The sequence below is a fragment of the Mugil cephalus genome, chromosome 10 (assembly GCF_022458985.1).
Source record: "Mugil cephalus isolate CIBA_MC_2020 chromosome 10, CIBA_Mcephalus_1.1, whole genome shotgun sequence".
Lineage (NCBI taxonomy): Eukaryota > Metazoa > Chordata > Actinopteri > Mugiliformes > Mugilidae > Mugil > Mugil cephalus.
Genome location: NC_061779.1, coordinates 22,717,219 through 22,735,718, shown reverse-complemented (window position 1 = coordinate 22,735,718; position 18,500 = coordinate 22,717,219). Strand labels below are relative to the sequence as shown.

At 43.9% G+C, this 18,500-nt stretch overlaps 1 protein-coding gene across 3 annotated transcripts in view; it reads right to left on the bottom strand.

Annotated features, from left to right (window-relative positions):
• Positions 1–1,882: 1,882 nt before the first annotated feature.
• LOC125014483 (transcription factor SOX-6-like) overlaps positions 1,883–18,500 on the bottom strand; it is a 92,039-nt gene continuing 75,421 nt past the window's right edge. For all 3 annotated transcript variants that reach the window (XM_047595573.1, XM_047595571.1, XM_047595572.1), the window contains exons 11-16: positions 17,635–17,812; positions 15,954–16,150; positions 10,018–10,126; positions 8,788–8,958; positions 6,822–7,035; positions 1,883–4,973 (exon numbers count right to left, since the gene is read on the bottom strand). In XM_047595573.1, coding sequence (XP_047451529.1) covers positions 4,631–4,973; positions 6,822–7,035; positions 8,788–8,958; positions 10,018–10,126; positions 15,954–16,150; positions 17,635–17,812 — 1,212 coding nt within the window. In that variant the 3' untranslated portion in view covers positions 1,883–4,630. The remainder of the gene's footprint in view (positions 4,974–6,821; positions 7,036–8,787; positions 8,959–10,017; positions 10,127–15,953; positions 16,151–17,634; positions 17,813–18,500) is intronic.

Below are 18,500 nucleotides of genomic sequence, written 5' to 3'. Positions count from 1 at the left end.
GTAACATCACAAGCCAGCTCATGACTCCCAAGTCTTTACGATAAATGGGGGGAAAAGAGCAGAAGAATAAAACACATCAATAATGTTGGCGTGGATTCAAGAATCCACAAAGAGAACGCATAGTGAAACCAAGTTGCATGGAGAAAGGGAGTATCAGCACTTAAGCACTTAAAGCACTGCCTGTAACAGTAGTTTCGAAAAGAAGTATTTCTAGTTTTATTAAACTCTGCAGTGCGTATCGCCCGTTTGGCAGGGAGTAATTACACAAACAATGCATTTGATGTATGCCTGGGTGAACTTGACCGTTTCACCCTTTTCCTCTCGAGCCATCCTGTGTGCACATACGTGCAGGGGCGGAAAGAAACGTTGAATGATGGAGTCGTCAAACGAGGCAATTATTTACGCGACACCAGAGTTAATCTGAGTTTGTCCTTGCCGTGGACTTTCTTCTGCACACTGTAACCCTTCCTCTGAGACAGTATTTTATTCTTCCACAACCCTTGTTACGTTTGTGATTGTCGTTTCAATGCTCCCAGCTCAGTTGCCTTTCGCTCTTCAGCTCCTACAAACAGCTCTTGCTTTTGGACGTAAAATACATATACTCCACCAATGTTCCAGCGTGTCTATTTCACCACAAACAGCAGTTTATGCTGCGAAATACAAAGTGATTTTCCTGTTATTATCTTAATCGACGTTGCGGGCTTTAATGTAGCGGACGTCTATTTAGAAGTCTGAGTATTCCTTCCACCACTGCAGATTGATGCAATCCAATTAGAGATGAAATCCACCGCCTCCCGTACGTGTTGTTTCTGACTGACTGTCACACCCAGCTCTCCGCGCAAGCATGCAAATTCTGAACGCTATTTACGAATCTGATACGCAGCCAGCTTGATTGTTCCATTATTCTGTTTGCAAATGTCTTTACTTTCTCTTTACCAGTAGCTTCAACGACTGGGACAACCGAATGGAAACTGAGGATTGCGTCACTCTCCTTCAGGGATAAATGAAGTGTATACATGAGTGTGGGCATTTAGTTATGAAACTAAGGCTGCACTAATGAACTATACTATCCTTTGTTGAGGTGCTGAAAGCTTTGCGTGTGCTCACACCAGCCGTCGCATACACGCGCACGCACACATACGATCTGTCAACTTGCAAACAGCTAAATGTTCATCCTGCAGAAAGGAAAAGGAAATGTAAATTATGATGACTTATTTAACGAGATTAGACATGGCAACGGCACAAGTATGATTTCAAACACCCCTCCCAACTAAAAGCGCAAGCGCAGCACACACACACACAAGTGCTCACAAAGGAGTGTGTGACAAACTTGCCGGCGCCCCTCGCGGGGTGACGCTACAGTTGATTTGGGAATTACAATTAGATTTATGATGTGGCTGCATATGGCTGAGCTCTCTGTTTCTGTCTCTGAAATGCTGGGATTGGCTGCAGTGAGCACCGGCGCCGTGGCGTATACACCACAGCACAGTCAGAATGTGTGGCGTTACCTCACACACACACACACACGCACACACGCACAATGGAACAATAGGCCACATTTACTGTAATGGGCCACCAAAATATAAAGTGGAATAGCTCGACTCTGGAAACAGAAAGCCTTGTGTTGGAAATTATTAGATCCCTGGAAAGTCAGAGCACTATTTAGAGTAATGGAAATAAAAATTCACACAACGTTACCTGCAACGTGTGGACAGCACTTTCACACACACACACACACACACACACACACACACACACACCACACAACACAATGCTGTGGCACAAGAGTTCTTCTGCAGCCATAAAGCATCTTTCCAAAAAATAAAAAAAAATTTAAAAAAGAGCATAGAAACACTAGAAACAGGAATGACGAACCAGCAGATTTGTAAGGAAAATCTCAAGTCTTTACTTTTTTTTATTTATATATATTTTTTTTGATTGTCTTTCTCACCAAGTTGTACTGACACATTTTAGAGCCAAAGCTGGCTAATAAATACAATGAAATGTTAAAACGCACAATTGAATTTCAAATACAATACTCATCACAAAAAGAAAAAAAAAAAAAAATGTGTGCGACCAGGAAACTTGTGTTCTGCCTCTGCAGGTCACAACTGACAAGAGCATGAGGTTACCTTTGAAAGAGATCAGAGGTGGTGTGACCTCTTTAGGCGGCACTAGAGCTGCGGCAACAAAATTGACTTAAATAAATGAAATGATTTTAACCAAATGGCAATTTACCGGTGCCTGGTGTGTACGAGGCTACAAAACTGTGACTGTTGACTGTTCTAATTATCATGTTTAAAATCAAATAACACCTTCACATTAGTCAATACTAAAACAAAAACATAGAATTTATATCCAGTGCTTAGGATGTGTATGACATTAACAGAAATGTATGAGACATTATTTTCTTTTTTTTTTCTTTTTTTTTTTCCTGTAATGCAAGTTAAAAATCAATGTTCAGTCCCAGCTTGTGAAGCTTTTCCAAGTAAAAACTGCCAGATATGGTCATCGAGAAAAGTCTGAAATCAGGAGACACATGAAGCAGCTAAACAGCGCACCCAGAAACTACCCGAGGTCACAGGTTTGGAAAATGGAAACATGTTCAAAATTGCAAAGAATGCAGCAAAGAGAGACAAAGTAAAAATATAACGTGTCTTCGGCGAAAGAATGTGACATTTGAGGGAAACGGAAGAAAAAAAAAGCATGTGCGCTCAGCGTGGTGCTGGCTGCCGGGCCGCGTCAGAACAGGAGCATCGCGCTTCAGACTGTGGAAAAAAAATAAAAGCTTGTGTGTGTGCTCTGACTGGGGAGGCTGTGTCTGAGAGGCTGATTGATAATTTTGCACCGTTCTCCCTCCTCCACTCTCCTCTTAATAATTTACTCGTCTCCAAAATATACATGCAATGTAGAAAAAAGTACCCTTCTGAAACGACAGACCTATTAATCCCATTTTTTTTTTGCAACTATATAAATTCTTTTTTTTTAAAAACACCAGTTGGCCTGTCTCTCCCACGTGATGCTAAGAACACATTTAAAAATAAACAAGCTAATAAAAATAGTAACATTTTGTACATTTTTGTACCGATTCAAAACACAATACAGTGAAGGGATCCAGTATACTAGAATCTCTCGTCCTACAGTTGGGTCATCCTGGGGATGCTTCGTCCCCTTTCCTACGACGCTGAGAGAGCAGAGCTTAAGGAGCACTTTTAAGACTCGGGAATTCTTAAAGTGAAATTAAGCTGAAAATATCTAGGCTGATTTAAATGGACAGACTCCAATGCTGGTACTGCACTGCACTTAACTGCACAAGTGTTTGGCCTCGAGAATCTACCGGCGATGTGGTTTATGAAAGCACCAATGCAGTGAAACAGAGGCACGGGCGCCTTCGATGCTGCTCCTCTGAATCGAAGCCGGAGGGCCTGGCAGAGAGAGCGACACCAAGTGTGTGTGTGTGTGTGTGTGTGTGAGAGACTGAGCGAGTGTGATTAAAACGTGTCCTCCCTGAGCTCTGCCTGTGATTGGGCCAGGGTGGGAGCAGTTACTGAGTAGGAACCCATCTCATCAGATAGAAAAGAACTTTGATTGTATAAGACTTTTTTGCAGCATTGGAAATTAAGACTACGACATCCCGAGTGAATGTGAATGTTTGGCACATTTGAAGAAAAATCTGTACAACGTCTGGGTACTTACTTGCTCAATAATAATAATAATAATAATAATAATAATGATAATAATAATAATAAGGGATTGTGCTCCCTTTATTTCGTTGACAGTCTGACATGTCCTACCACTCTTTCTGTAAGAAAAGAAAAAAACAAAAACAAAAACACATTCACAAGCTGGCACATCATACCTGAGCTGGGATATTTAAAAAAAAAAAAAAAAAAAAATTCTAACAGTAATGTAATGTAAGCAGTCTGTCAGAAAAAAGAAAAGGATGTAGCACTGTTTTCATAAGAAACAAAAGTAAGACTATAAGATTACAAGAGCTAGGATTTATATTAAAAACTTTCCAAATTTCAAGTTCTGACAGTCCAGAGTTTTTACAGGCAGTGTCAGAAAAAAAATCTATAGAACAAAAAACAAAACAAGAAAGGAAAAAAAAAAACACAAGAAGTAATACATAATGATAAAAACTAAATCACTCCTTAAACATTTAAGACCAAATAGCTGTTGAAGACCAATTCCTAATGCTTCAAAATCCATGCATGCTCTTTATAAACCACACAGCAATGTGTTCGTCGCTCATTTGTTTTGCCTCCTTTTCTCTCGTTCTCTCCCTTGTCTAACTCTTATACACTCCTGTTAAGATTGTCAGAGGATAGGAAACTGAAGTTCGCTGTCAGCTGGATGTCTGAATGATCGGTGGGATTGTGTTCCTGGGTCACATTTTCCCCATCGGCCCTCTTCTTCAAATTGGGCGTCCATCGAGATACTGTTGGAGAACTTTCGGAGCATATCTGCTGATTAGAAATCCTCTCGGGGCATGCTCAGTGCATGATGCAACACGTTCTGCAAGTCTGCCTGAAGCTCTCTGTGATAAACTGTGTTTTTAAGAAGTCTCTCTGAGTATAATGGGAGTTGTTTTCTTCTTTTCTTTCTATATCTCATGCCCTGAGCACACTCAGTTGGCACTGACGGCCTCCCGCGTCTCGTGGTCGCTACTATAGTCTGACTTGGGCTCGTCCTCAAAGTCCTCGTACATATCCATGTCGTCGTCTCCGTTGGTGGGGTCGCTGGGCAGATCCAAGGCGCCGACCCCGCCACCGTTGCTGCCGCCGCCGGGCTCCGACTTCACCCCGTATGTGCTCTGAATGACGGGGATGGCTGGTTCAGGGCTAGCTGAGTTGCTGGAGCAGTCTGAGGTCAGGTGTGGGGATGGCGTGGCTGTCGTTGCCATAGTGATGGCGCCAGGATAAACTCCTACACCTCCCGGGCTGTTGCCCAGAGACATGGGTGGCTGAGGCCTGAGATCAACAAGAAGGAGAAAAAGGAAAGACGAGAGGGAAAAAAAAAAAAAATGAATCGGATGCAGGTGAACAACCTTGATATGCGGTATATGACAGCAGTTTAAAATCTCAACTGGCAACCTGATTCTTGCACAATACAGAAAAGTCGGAGGATAACCAGAATCAACCAACCAACAGTCCTCTGTGGAGCCATGCTAGTAGCCTTGCTAAAAAGACTGATACAGCGACACTTTGCGAGCTGCATAGGCTGGCTTTTGATCAGACACTGATTCATTATCCTTTGAACAACTGCTTTGAACAAAACATTAATTCTGAAGCCACTACAGTTAAAGAGTAATGCTTCTCATCTGGTCGAGCATGTTCTAACATGGAGCTCTACCTGCCAGCTCACAGCAGCATCGCTTAAATAACCTGTTGAGATAAAGATGGAATGGGGGTAAGCGCACATCATTCAAACACTCCCTCCGGCTCCTTAGATGAACCGCATCAAGCAGGAAAATTACTGTCACCTTTTTCACCTAACAGTTTTCCCTCCCCTGTCTCCAGAAACAATTAATGCGCTGAGCTCTGACAGACTCGTTTTCACATTCAGCGCTTTAAAACAACACTAGTTTAGTCATATGGAATGTGCCAGCGACTGGTTGTGTACTGGCTCCTGGAAACGGTTTGATTTAGCTTTAACTCAAAGTCCAGGCCTGGAGAATCTAAGCTTTCTTGCATGTAGCTGACCACACACAGTAAATGTGGCATTCAGCCTGTGACGTATGCCTCGCTCCCGTTCCCTCTCAAACATCTGCTTACATTTCATATTCCACTATGTCTGTCTGTGTCCAATTTCGCTGCCCGCAAGCGCCCAGCATTGTCCTAATTTAATAAATGACAAGCTATTAAAAATCGCTCCTATTCAAAGCTGTGGCCTCTGGTAAATCCATCTCAAACGCAGGCCACTGTGATGGCTTTAAACACATCCACAACTGGTTCCTATTAAGACAATGCCACTGTTTTTCCCCTTGCTGCTGACTACACTCAAATATATATATATGTGTGTGTATAATGCTCATCAGCAAATCTCTAAAGGATTTTGCAGATAGAACCATAAGAGGTTTAAAACTTTTTCATGAAGGGCCCATAAACCCTGATGATCACCTCACAAACCTCTATAAAATAAATGCAGTTAACAAAATGTCTATTCATACTGAAAGACATTGAGAGAAAAAAAATAATCATATTAAATGTAAAATTGCCATTGAAATATTTGAATAAAATGCCCTTTAACTCCTTCGTGAACAAAAGGAAAAATACTTCTGGGGATTATATTTTGTTCTTACCTAGGTATTTCTGTTTCTTCTCCATATTTGAGCCAAGGTGACTGGCAGGATAACATGTTTGTTTAAGAGATAACGGAACTGAGAGGTCACAGTTACAGAGCAAATGATTCAAAGTTTCGTGAGAATGACACAAAGCCCGTCTGTGATCCAAGGCTTATGACTGCCCAAGGCTTGTGGCTGTCAATGAACACTGACCCCTCTAAAGAAGTGCACAAAATTACTTTGAACACTGTAGGTAACGGAGCGTCGCAGAGATTTGAACTCTTTTCTAAAGCTGCGTGTTGCTGTAACGCGGACGAATCTCGCAGCAAACTGCAAATAAGATGCTGTGCAGCTCTGTCAGGTTGAGCACATTTCCTTTAACACGGCACTGAGTAAAAGCTGAGAATGGCAACCTGTTCACCACCAAAATCCATAACAGTTGCTAGGAAGGAAAAATAGACTCTTCATCTTAGCTTTTCTTCAAGCTTGGGCACTTATCTAGAAAGCGACCTGTTTAAAGAGGACTTTCTCTCACCCAACAAAGAACTGCCTCATCTCCTGACGCCGCGAACGCATCATCTGCTTGTATTCTCCGATGCGCAGCTTCTTGCCGTCAATGATGCAGGTCCTCTTGGGCCGCGGCTTGTACTTGTAGTTGGGATATTTCTCCAAGTGGATCTTGCTCAGGCGGGCCTGCTCCTCGTAGTACGGCTGCTTCTCCTGATTGGTCATGGATTTCCAGCGAGAGCCTGGGGCAAATGGTTTAGAATTGTTTAAAAAAAAACATGCAACATCCTAAGAAATCAATACTTCACAATTAAAGGGGTGGCAAGAAGTTTAGTTGGTGGGTAAACTAACAAATTCTGGGATTTTGGGAAGGACGAAAAAGATTTCAGTGAAATGTACTGCCCAATGTATCCGAAACATTCCAAGAATACAGTATTGAAAAGAGTCTCAACTTTGGAATTTCTGGTACTTTTCTGAAGGTTGGACCTTTTTATGTGAACAGACACCATTAAGACTGAGAGCAAGGAGACCTTTTTAAACCAGGAGTAGATCACACTCGACTGGCTCTTGGCTCGGGAAGAATGATACATTGTGTATGTCTTCTTCCCCGTTAAGAGGACCTCCTGAGCAAGTGGCCGGGGCCATTACTGCAGGAACGCAGCACATCTGTGAAGTACTTTGACAACTGATTATACACACTCTGCCTCGCTCCTATGTTTATCAAGGTTTATCACAAACTCTTCTTGTACTTTTGTGACACAGGAAACACAGAAGAGTTTTTTTTAAGCCTGCCACCCACCCACTCCCCAGCTGTGTTATTATGTTGGAGGGACGTCTATTGTACACATATAGTCAGATACACATACACAATCCTGCTTTTTTGTTCTAGTCCCTGTCCCAGAAGCTTAATGAAAATCCGTAAAATTATTACTAGAGCATCCCGCCAACAGGACCTCACAATTCACATTCAATTCTAAACATTAAGCTTAATAATAATACCACTGTAACGGCTCATTAAATAAGCAAATGATGCTAAATGATTCATGATATAAATTCAGAAGGCATTTGCCAGAACACAAAACGCTCTTTCATAGGGATCCATTCAAAGATCTAAGTCAACAACACAAACCCACCTAAGAAGAAGCAATTTGTTCATGTTGCTCAGGAGGAACATTTACATTCAGCAACCCTTGAGCTCGCTCTAATGCTACGTCGGACAGTGGAGGTCTTAGGAAGGTTTCACGAGCGACCGTTGTGCTCAGCACCGCGTGAATGGATAGCTGTGTCGAGGAGGTTAGAATCCACACAGATTTTAGCTGAATACATCCATCACACTGGTCAGGCTGACACAGTGGAGCTCTGTGTGTGGAGTGCTCCAAGCCGAAAAACACACTAGTCCCTTCTTATAGTCCGGAGCTTGCTGGTAAGAAACCCTGTGAACTGAATATAGTGGTAGGGTAACGAGTCGAGAGGCTAACCTTACGAAGATCTGCGTGTACCTCTCTATGTTTGAACAGTACAGTCAAAAGAGGGACACGCGTTGGTGTTGTAATTTAGCGGCGGCATGTAAGGCTGTTGTTTTCCTGCATTTGCTGGCTCCACTTCAGTGCAGCGTCCAGGGAGCAATCTAAGGTTAAGGTGCTTGCTCAAGGCACTTCAGCCATGGACACCGGGGGAGGCGAACCTGTCCTTGGACCCTCCAGTTCTAAGGCTGCTTTTCTAAACCGCCACTCCAAAGCTCCTCCAAAATTAGACCCATTTATATATTAAATATATATATTTATAAATTAAATTTCCAGTTCATTTTTAATAAAAACCACTTAAACAATTAATGTTCAGAGCAGGGAATAAGAAATTGATTGCCTCAAGGTCCTCCTGTCACAATATAATGTAGTGGAAAGGAATATAATTTAACCTAGTTCTGAACAACGAGGGATTTAAAAAGGAGTCGTCTCAATCAATCAAAAACAACTCAGTCTGTTGGTCAGTCTCACCAAGGATCTTGCTGATGTTGGAGTTGTGCATGTCGGGGAAGGTCTGCAGGATCTTCCTCCTCTCGTCCTTGGCCCACACCATGAAGGCGTTCATGGGCCTCTTGATGTGGGGTTCGCTGGTGTTCCTGCCACGTGCCTCCCTGAACACTCGCGCCTCGGTGACGTTACTCCCTGTGTGACACAACACTGCCATCACTGACCCCGTCATCAGTCATACTTTCACACATGAAATGCCACATAAACCACCGACAAGGATGCGCCCTTCCTGTTTGTTTCTTTGTGAGGCCCCTTTTTTGCCTTTTTTGGGAGAGGATGTATAACAAAAGTATAACAAAAGTCCAGTGGAGTTTTCTGGGATGCCCTCCACACCCTGACACAAACACACATGCACACTATAGTCAGTTTGCTTCCGCCTGAAAGTACCTCAGTGCCTAGGCTCCTGTGTTTACTCCTCTGACTCTAAACTAAACCACGATGAGCACTCCTCGTCGCCTGTAAACACCAGTGCTTTATGAGAAACAGGTGTGTTGGAGAAAAAAAAGAGAAGAACCTTAAAACCAAGGAAGTGTAAGTTGACAACATTCAGTGAAATCAGTAGTGATGGTATTTCATGCAAGTGCCTTATTGAATATTGAATATACAGTACACGCTGTACTGTATATTCAATACAGCAAATGCACTCTGTACGCCTACTTTGGTTTGCATACATGAACTGGGAGTGATCTCGTGTCACAAACACTAGCTGTGGAAGAAGGGAGCAGAATCGAGCCTCTTATCATGAACTTGCAGAAATAATGAGTGCAAAACAAAAAAATGTTTTCAAGAGCGTAAAATATTGTGTTTAGCTGATGAGGATGTCCTTCACCGAAGCTTCCTGAGGAGCACGATAAATATTTGTGTTTTCTTAATACAACTTGAATACCTGCACGGTCGTGCTTTCTGGATGATGCCGTCATGACCAGTGCACAGTTCTGAGTTGTGAGTTACAGGGCGGTGGTATCAACTTTCACCAGGGCGACTAACCTAAATTCAGTTTCTGAAAATACAAGCTACTTTTTATTTCCTAATTGCCGTATACATATATTTTTTGGGGGGTCTGTGAAATCCAGAACTACCAAAAAATATGAGACATCAAAAATCACAAAGAAAGTAAATGAAAGTGAATGAACCAAGGGCGCAAGAAAGAGTGGAAGAAGGGACAGAAGAGAGACAGAAGGTAGAGCCGCTCACCGTCCAGATCTTCTGGTCTCGTCAGGTCGATGACTCGATGGACCATTTTCCCAGCGTCCTCCCCGAGCTTCCCCAGGTGCTGGCTCAGCGTCTCATAGTGGAGCCGCTCCTGTGATATAACAAAACGTTGTTAAGGATAATTGAGGCAAGTTGCAAATATGATGCAGATGTAGAATTCCTGAAGTTTGAGAAATAAGACCAGAGCTGCCAGATAATAAATTCTTTCAATTCCTGTTCAGTTTGTAGTATTCAATGGCTGGATCACGTTATCTGGCATCTTTTGAGCCGGGCCACAGAGCGTAACTTTGATGACACACTATTCCCCCCGAAAAAGGCAACCGGTCTTACAGTAGCATCACTATTTTCCACAAATTCAGATATAAGGTACTGATGTTGATCAATGCAATACAATTAAAGACCAGGCGAAGCCCCTTGAAATCATCGTTGTCATACTCGACCTCCCATCATCATGCACTCCACTCTCAGACTCTGCCCTCTTGCCTGCCACTCCACTTCTAAGACAAATAACTTCTACAAGCAGCTTGCTTTGGGGCCTTCCAGCTAAAATTACCCCACCACGCTCCCAAACTGCGGTGGAAAACATCGAAGCCTCCGCACAGCTACCGCACATCCACACTCCTCCTCTCTCCTCTTCTTCCCTCCCTTCCCTCTCGGCTCTCCTCCTTTTTCTGGTGACAGAGGCATTTTGTTTGACGCAAGAAATGGTTGCTGGGTGAAGTCATGCCGCAGTAGCCGCTGGCAGGGTCGGTGGAACTTAGGGGCCGCCGTGTATATGTGTTTGTGCATGTGTGTGTGTGTGTGTGTGTGTGTGTGTGTGTGTGTGTGTGTGTGTGTGTGTTTATAGATGAGGAGCCGGTGCGGGCCAATGTCAGCACTACAGCAGGGCTGTAATCAGGCCCACCACAGAACATGTGCCTGGGCAGTGCCATGCTCACCGCAGGAAGCAACCGCCTAACAAAGGACTAAAGAAAAGAGAGAAGGACAGAAGGAGATAGAGAACCCAACAGAGGAAGGAGGAGGAGGAATGGAAAACTTGCGCAGAGACAAGAATAAGTCCACCGAGGACGTCCCTTTAATCTCATAGTGTTAATTGAGACCTGGAGAAAGTTCTCCGCTCATGTTGATGCTTTGAGTCGAAGTTTGGCATCGTCTCGCTAAGAGCTGGATCCCCTGGTTGTCAGATATCCTATAGTCCATCATTTCTGAACAGCCTGGGTCGTTAGAGATGTATGAATGTTCCTGGTGTGTGGGAGGAGACCAATGGAAAAGTATTGCAGAGTAGAGTTAGGTCTCGGTAAATGGACTGAGACAGCATCAATAGATGTAGAAAGATCCAAACTACAGATTAGCAGCAGAGCTGGGTCAAAATTTGCAAATATTCCCTGCGGTTGGTCTAGATTCGGTTCTTGTGGCAAATGCAATAAGGAGCTGTCTCTCCTTTGTTTAGTCAAGATTGAAATAGGTTTGGCCTGTGAGCCTGTACTGGTTTCAAACTGGACTGCTGCCTTTTGGAGCAGCATTATAGATTTTTTTTTTCCTGCCATTTGACATTTGTGTTTTGTGCACTTAAATAAAACACTATGGAAGAGAGGAGAGCGACTTTCACTTTTAGCATGTAGAAACATGTTCCCCAGAAACAACTCCCATCTGTGCTGCCACAGTATTTTTACACACACTGTTGCTTTCACCGGTCTCCGAATGTTTAGCTGCTGAATGTATATTTCTAAATTTGAGACACCCGACTCCTTTTGTTCTGCTTGGTCTCTCCTCTTCTTGGCATTGGTGTCTCTCCGCTGTTACCGGGGTAACACATCCAAACACTTCTTTTAATTTATTTTTTTTTTAATCCATACCGTATTGAGCTCATTACCACAGTTACAACCCGCCTACTGCCAGAACGGCCTGCCTCCAGCTGACCCGCAACCGTTTACTGTCTCCTCCCGGACCAATCAAGTCTGGCAAACCCCCCACCACCTCCTGGCGTTGTCTCTCTCCTCCTATTTTATTCGGCTTTCTTTCTCCTTTTCCGTCTCCAGACTCTGCTGAGTGCCGATAGAGCTGTCAGTCAGCTCTACTCTGTGTTTTTTTTCTCCTCCCCTCCTTCCCCTTTCCACCATTCCTCCTATTCATAGCCCTTAACACTCCACCGCCAGCCCTCCAACCCTCGAGGCTCCAACTCCAAAGAAGTAGACACTCAACAGTCTATTTGCAGGTGCCAGACTCGGCTTTATAGTGTACATTATCATAATGTGTATCATTCGGGTTTCAAATGCAGCAACATTACGTCGACCTTTAATCAAGACTTGGAACAGTCTGAGCTCTTGGTTTCACAGGCTCGCTTCCTACAAAGACCAAACTCACCAGCAGAGCCAATATAAACCTCTACACAACCGTTTCCTCCATGCTCTACTTGGTCCAAACTTATTCCACTTCACCAACAGAAAGCATGCTCACGACTTTATCAGAGTACAAAGGAGAGTTTTCTCCACTATGGGCTACGGTAAATCAACGATGAGATCTGGTGAATTTCAAAACTTTGTAAAAACTATGTGACAGCTGCCAGAATGAAGTGTATGAATAATATATATATATGTGTGTTAAGTCTACATTTATATGGGGAAAACTACCAGACAATCTATTGAATTGATTGCATTTTATAAAATTAGACTTTAACTCTTTAACGTAGTACAAAAAATAATGTACAATTAATAGAAGGATTTTGGAAATGGTACATTAAAAAGACAAGGTAACTTCTGCTAACACTGACTTTTGTGTCAAATTATATACGTGTGTGTGTGTGTGTGTGTGTGTGTGTGTCTGTGTGTGTGTGTGTGTATTTTACTGGTCAACACGTGTGCTTAACTGCTGATGGATGCTTTAATAGCTTTAGAAAAGTATGATGGCAAGTTTCTGCACAGTCAACAAAAAGCATCATGTGTTCCCATCAGTCAATTGTCACAATTTAGAATTGTCTGTTGACTGATGGTGTGCATAACCAGAGTCATGCAAAGTGAGAAAACAGACCTGGGAACGACAGAAAGCGCCTGACCTGTAGATTTACCTGCACTCAGTCTGCCATCACCCACCACATTCAAGCTCGTAGAAACAGGAAAAAGTAGCCCCTCGCGGTTCAAGGCGCTGTGTTATTTTTGAGCCCATAACTAAATGGGCAGATTTATATAATCTGCATGTTTTCCCCTACACACTGTAAAGACAAACATGAATAAGGTGCACAATATGTAAGCTGAGCAATGTGCCGATCTCCAAAAACCTTGGTGTTTTCCTTTGAGTGGGCTTAAGGAGTGTTCTGCGGCTGTTTGAATGAAAAAAAAAAAAAAAGAAAGAAAAAAAAGTCCTTTGTGAACACACAGACAGACACGTACATACATGCACACACCCACCCAGTCGTACACAGTGGCTATTTCAGTGAGCTTTGGCAGCCACAGGCCAGCTGGAAGCAACGTAAGCGTAAGGTGATACTCAACAATGCCACTAACTGGCCAGGCCTCTCGTCTGTACACCAGCTATAATGACATTAACATGGCCAAGGCCAGTACGGAGCCAGGACTCTCACACACACACACACACAAACACACACACACACAAAGGAGGCCAGGATCACTTTCGGCTCTTCGGGATACGTCTATGTCGTCTATGCTTGAAATGAATGCCATGGGACAAAAATACATAAACAGAAAGCGACATAAACACAAACACGCACGCGCTCAGACGTCACAGCGACTCCCTTTGAGTCGAATCAGCGCCGGCAATAAATAGCTCAGCATTCAACATTACTCCAAGATACCATTTACAGCAGTTGCCTCATTCGCTCCAGAGAAGCGGAATATGCTGCGCTAGTACAATGTCATGAAACAAAAAGACTTGGGCTGAGCCTCAAAGTCTCAAAGGGGAGGATCTGAGTAACACATTTATTCGACGGACAGAAAACAACACACAAATCCAAGGTAAAGAAAAAGGGCTGCTCGCGCTGCCTCCCGAGGTGGAACGGGTGAGTCACACTCTCAGTATCCAGCAAGTTCCATCCATGAATTGTTTAAGACAGAGCAAAGCCTTTGAGCACTTCAGAAAACACACACACACACATACAAAAAAAGTCTCTGACCCAATGAAAAAAATTATGTATTTAAAGCTAAAGAAAGAGTCTTTGAGCTGCTGTTGTTAGGTAACGAATAACAAACTGACAACAAACACCAAGGCCTGCTGTCGTCCTCGAACCGGAAACAATTACTTTGAAACTTTCCAAATGAGCTTTTTATTAGGAGGCATGCAGCTATAAACCAAATTACTGCATTGCTTTGGTTTTGTTCTTATAAAGCTGGAAAATATAGAGCACTTCGGTCTCCCTTTGCCATACGTTCACCTTTACCCGTGATCATTTTAAAGTTAACTTTGTGCAAAAAGCTCTGTTAAGCACAAACTTCTCTGAGAACATTGGTGGGATTTTTCGCTGGACCTGGAGCAGACAACTCACATTAAATCTTAATAAACAATTTATCAGTATATGCTGTTGTGTAATTCATATTCATGAGTTGCTTGGTGTTTACTAGTATAATGACTTATTAAAAAAACAGCTTGGGACTGAGGGTAAGTACAGTGGAGATGTATTTTGCCAGATTTTGGATGTTTTCTTTCTGAGGATGCAAACAAGTCCAAAAAATTCAAAACAGCCTATCCTTGGAGTGCACCAATCATGACCTACTTGGGGTTGGTGGGTTCAAAGTCTCCACCCCTAAAATATTCATGAGTTCCTCTCCTCCTCCTTTTCCGCATCCTCGCAAGCAACATGGGATCAATTGCGCAGGAGAGCCGGCCTAATCATGTTCCCCATTTTACCGAACGTCTGATCCCCAGAATCTTTGATTGGCTGATCAGACTGATTGAAGATGTTTTGGAATATGGATTTCCCTCTGGATCTCGGTACAAAGGCCCTGTCTCCTTCAGCCCATGGGGCAGAGATGAGTGGGGAGAAGAGGTGAGTTTGGAGGGGGAAGGCGCATTCCCAGAGAAAGGCCCTTTAATTGGGCTAAAACCCTGAGGCCGGGATCTCCCCTCCAGGGCAAGTGAAGAGCTGGACTCCATTATACACACACATACACACGCACACATACACTAATGTTAACATCATCTCTTCTCCAAAAAAACACCCACTCAGTCAAGGCGAGCTCACAAACACACACACACGTACACACACACACACACACACACGCTCACACTCACATACTAACACGCCAAAACCATCACTTGTCATTGGCCCAGCTGCTCCCTCTTCAAAGCTTCTGGCTTCTGGGTGGCCGTGGAGATGAGAGGAGAAAAGAGAAGTTCTCAAGAGCTGCAGGCCGAGCCAAATGACACCAAATATCATCCATGAGTATTTTTCAAACTTGTGCCCTGAACTGAGCAGAAACCTTGAACGCTCAGCCAATGAAATAGTGGAGAAAATGTGACACAGGTGCGAGGGGGTTTGCAGTAGGAGAGAGGTGCGTGAGCAGTATGTTAAGGGAGGATCGTACATGGATCTTGATGCCTGCTCGGAGAAATGGAAGAAATATGCTCCTCACTCACATTCTGTTCATCTCCTTTCCTGGTACTTTAAGGGGATGCGTTCAGATAACTTACTGAATGAAAAGTAGCTATAACAAATTGTAAATATATTCCATTACAAATGAAAATCTTCATTGGGAAATGTGAAAAAAAATTATGATTTGAGAATCTAATAAGTCTGAATTAGAACGTCATAACACAAAGTGTTTTATAGTTTGATTACCAAAAGAAATTGAAAATCTTACTCACATAAAAGAAACCTTTGAAACTTGTATTTAGACCATGTAATTCTAACAGGCCTTATTTTATGAAAAGTGGCCGTATGCGCTGTGTGACCCGTCTGTCCCGCTAACCTTGTTGCCGTTGTTGAGGCTCATGTTGGTGAGGGCGGAGAGTTTGGCCTCCAGTCCGTGGTGTCCCGGCTGCTGCTGCTGCTGGTGGAGCTGCTCCCTCTGGATCTGCTCCCTCATGCTCCGGGCCTCCTGGATGGCCTTCATCACCGCATCCTGGTCCCCAAACAGCGCCGTGGAGTTGAGGCTGGACAGGATGTCTGCAATCAGAGGACAGGATCAGAGGTGGTTACTTGGAGATGGTCTTAATAAGTGGTTTGATCAGATTTGATTGACAGTAACTGGGCAACAATGTGTATTTGGTATTTTAAGGGTGGCCACATTTTGATAGGGGCAGATTTATGGTACAAAGACCAAACTTTGGCCTGAAATGAAATGCTCATAAAACTGAGAACATACTGTATGTTTTTGTTTTTAGTCCCCATACTTGTAAATCGTCTTGGTTAAAACTGGATTGCCAATTGTCATTATTCGACGTGATCTGTTATCCGCCAGCTCATGAGTTTTTTTAAAGAGCTCGCCTGGTTTCTAAATTCTGATTTAGAAATAAATTCAGAATCAGTTTAATTTGAACAAACCTTGGGAGCTTGAGTCACAACTTAAATGTATGTTCTTGTGAGTGAATTTCCCGCTCTTTCACATATACCACACTGAGCTTTGAAAAACACACACGCAAGTAAAATGCAGAATATTCGCATGAAAATGACTTCTTAATCTCATTTAAACAACCGTACACAAACAGCAAACATCAGGAGATCTAATGTTATTGAAGTTGTTTTCCAGTCTACTTGTGTCTTAACACGACAGAACCTCCTCCCCTTGGTTTATGTGCCGTGCTTCACACTTTTGAAGCCGATGCACACTTGAGGAATAAGAAAAAAAACAAAAAATAAAAGGATGCAAAGTTTCCGTTGCCCTCCTCGTTTAATTAGCAGACAAGTAGGAAGCGCTGTATGCTTGGGTGGCCGTTAAAATGGGCAAAAAATAACTTTGCAGGCAACACAAGCGTCGCGTCCTCAAAGCCACTCCAGAGGAGCTGGTGAAATTGTTTTCTGGGGGGATATAATGAGAGGGTTTAGATTGGCCTTAATAACAGATAGCAGAGGTAGGGGCATAAAAGGTCTAGCGCGGGCAGACAATGATGTGAGGAAGCTCTTAAAAACCAAATAACGTGTGCTGGGTTTCACTGCTTCCGCTGCCGGGGTTTTCATTGGGGCTAAATACAGGGCTTTGGACTCCTGTAAAACACAAACACACTCACAAGATACACACACACGCACACAGACAAACAGGTCTCCTCGTGGGGTAGAGGTGTCTGCAATCTATCAGGCCCATGCGACGCCGCTTGGTTTGTCGGTGGGTGGCGGTGAGGAGGGAGGCGTTTGGGTGGGTGATGTTTTTGTTTTTCCGGTTGAGGGGAGCGCAAAGTTTTTCAATGGGGTGAGGACGTGTTTGCTCTGGGTGGATGTACAGTGCAGATGTGAACAATACGGCGGTGTGCGTGAGTGTTTGTTTGCGTGTATGCGCAGAATGTGTCCGCCTTTGCGCTCGGAGATTTTTCTCTGCATAGTCTGACTGAACATAGCAGCACTGTCACTTAAAGCTAAGTGACAGTGCTGTTGAACGGGAGGCCCGTCCTTTTCACCCACGGGAAACCTGGTGCGTGTAAGCTTTTGCCACCTACCCAGAGAGGTGTTCCTGCCCATGCTGGTGATGGGGCTAGGGATTCGGCCTTTGCCCATGCCTGTAGGGCTGGTCTTGTTTCCGGAGAAGAGGCTCTGTGTCGGGGACGTCGGGGAGCGAAGAGGCTCGGATGTCTTGGGTCTAGCTGAGAGATTCAGCGGCTGTGTGGATCCTTCCTCCTGTTAGTGCAGAAATGAGAAATGAGTTTAAGCTGCCCATAGTGGCTGATTTTCAACTTTCTATACAACAACAATCAATTGAAGTATCTTCACTGACTGATCAGTCAGTCTGATCAGCTTCACATAACGAACTCCACTGATAACTTCTGTGAGCTCGACCGAAAAAGAAAAAAAAAACTTACAGTGTGCATTCCCCTCTAAACAATGGCACATTTGTTTGTGTGATTTCTGAGCAAATGTTTATGACCACACTGACAAGCACACGGATTCCTTGGAAAAGGAAAAGCAGCGTCAAAAAAAAGTGAACCCCCGCACGTCAACACCGTCTGACTGCAGCTCTAGTGCTGGCAGCACGCACTCGACAAACATGGATCTCATTTGGAGCCGATCTTCAGCTGAGGAAGTGTTGAGGAGGGAAGGGGTTTAGGACGGGCTTTTGCTGTGTGGGGGCGGCGGCGGCGGGGGTTAGGCTGCGGGTGGTATGCCTGAGTGGGGGTTAGCGGGAGGGTGGGGGCGAGGGGGGGCGCTAGCAGGGCACAGCACTACTGTTTGAGTGCGGCGAGCTCTGACGCCGGTCTATTGTGACGCCGGTTGCAGCTGTGCCCCACACGCACACATGGCTTCCATTACTGCCTCGCCGTTGAGTAAAGATGAGGCGTACGCTCTCTCCAGTGAAGGGGTCTGGGCT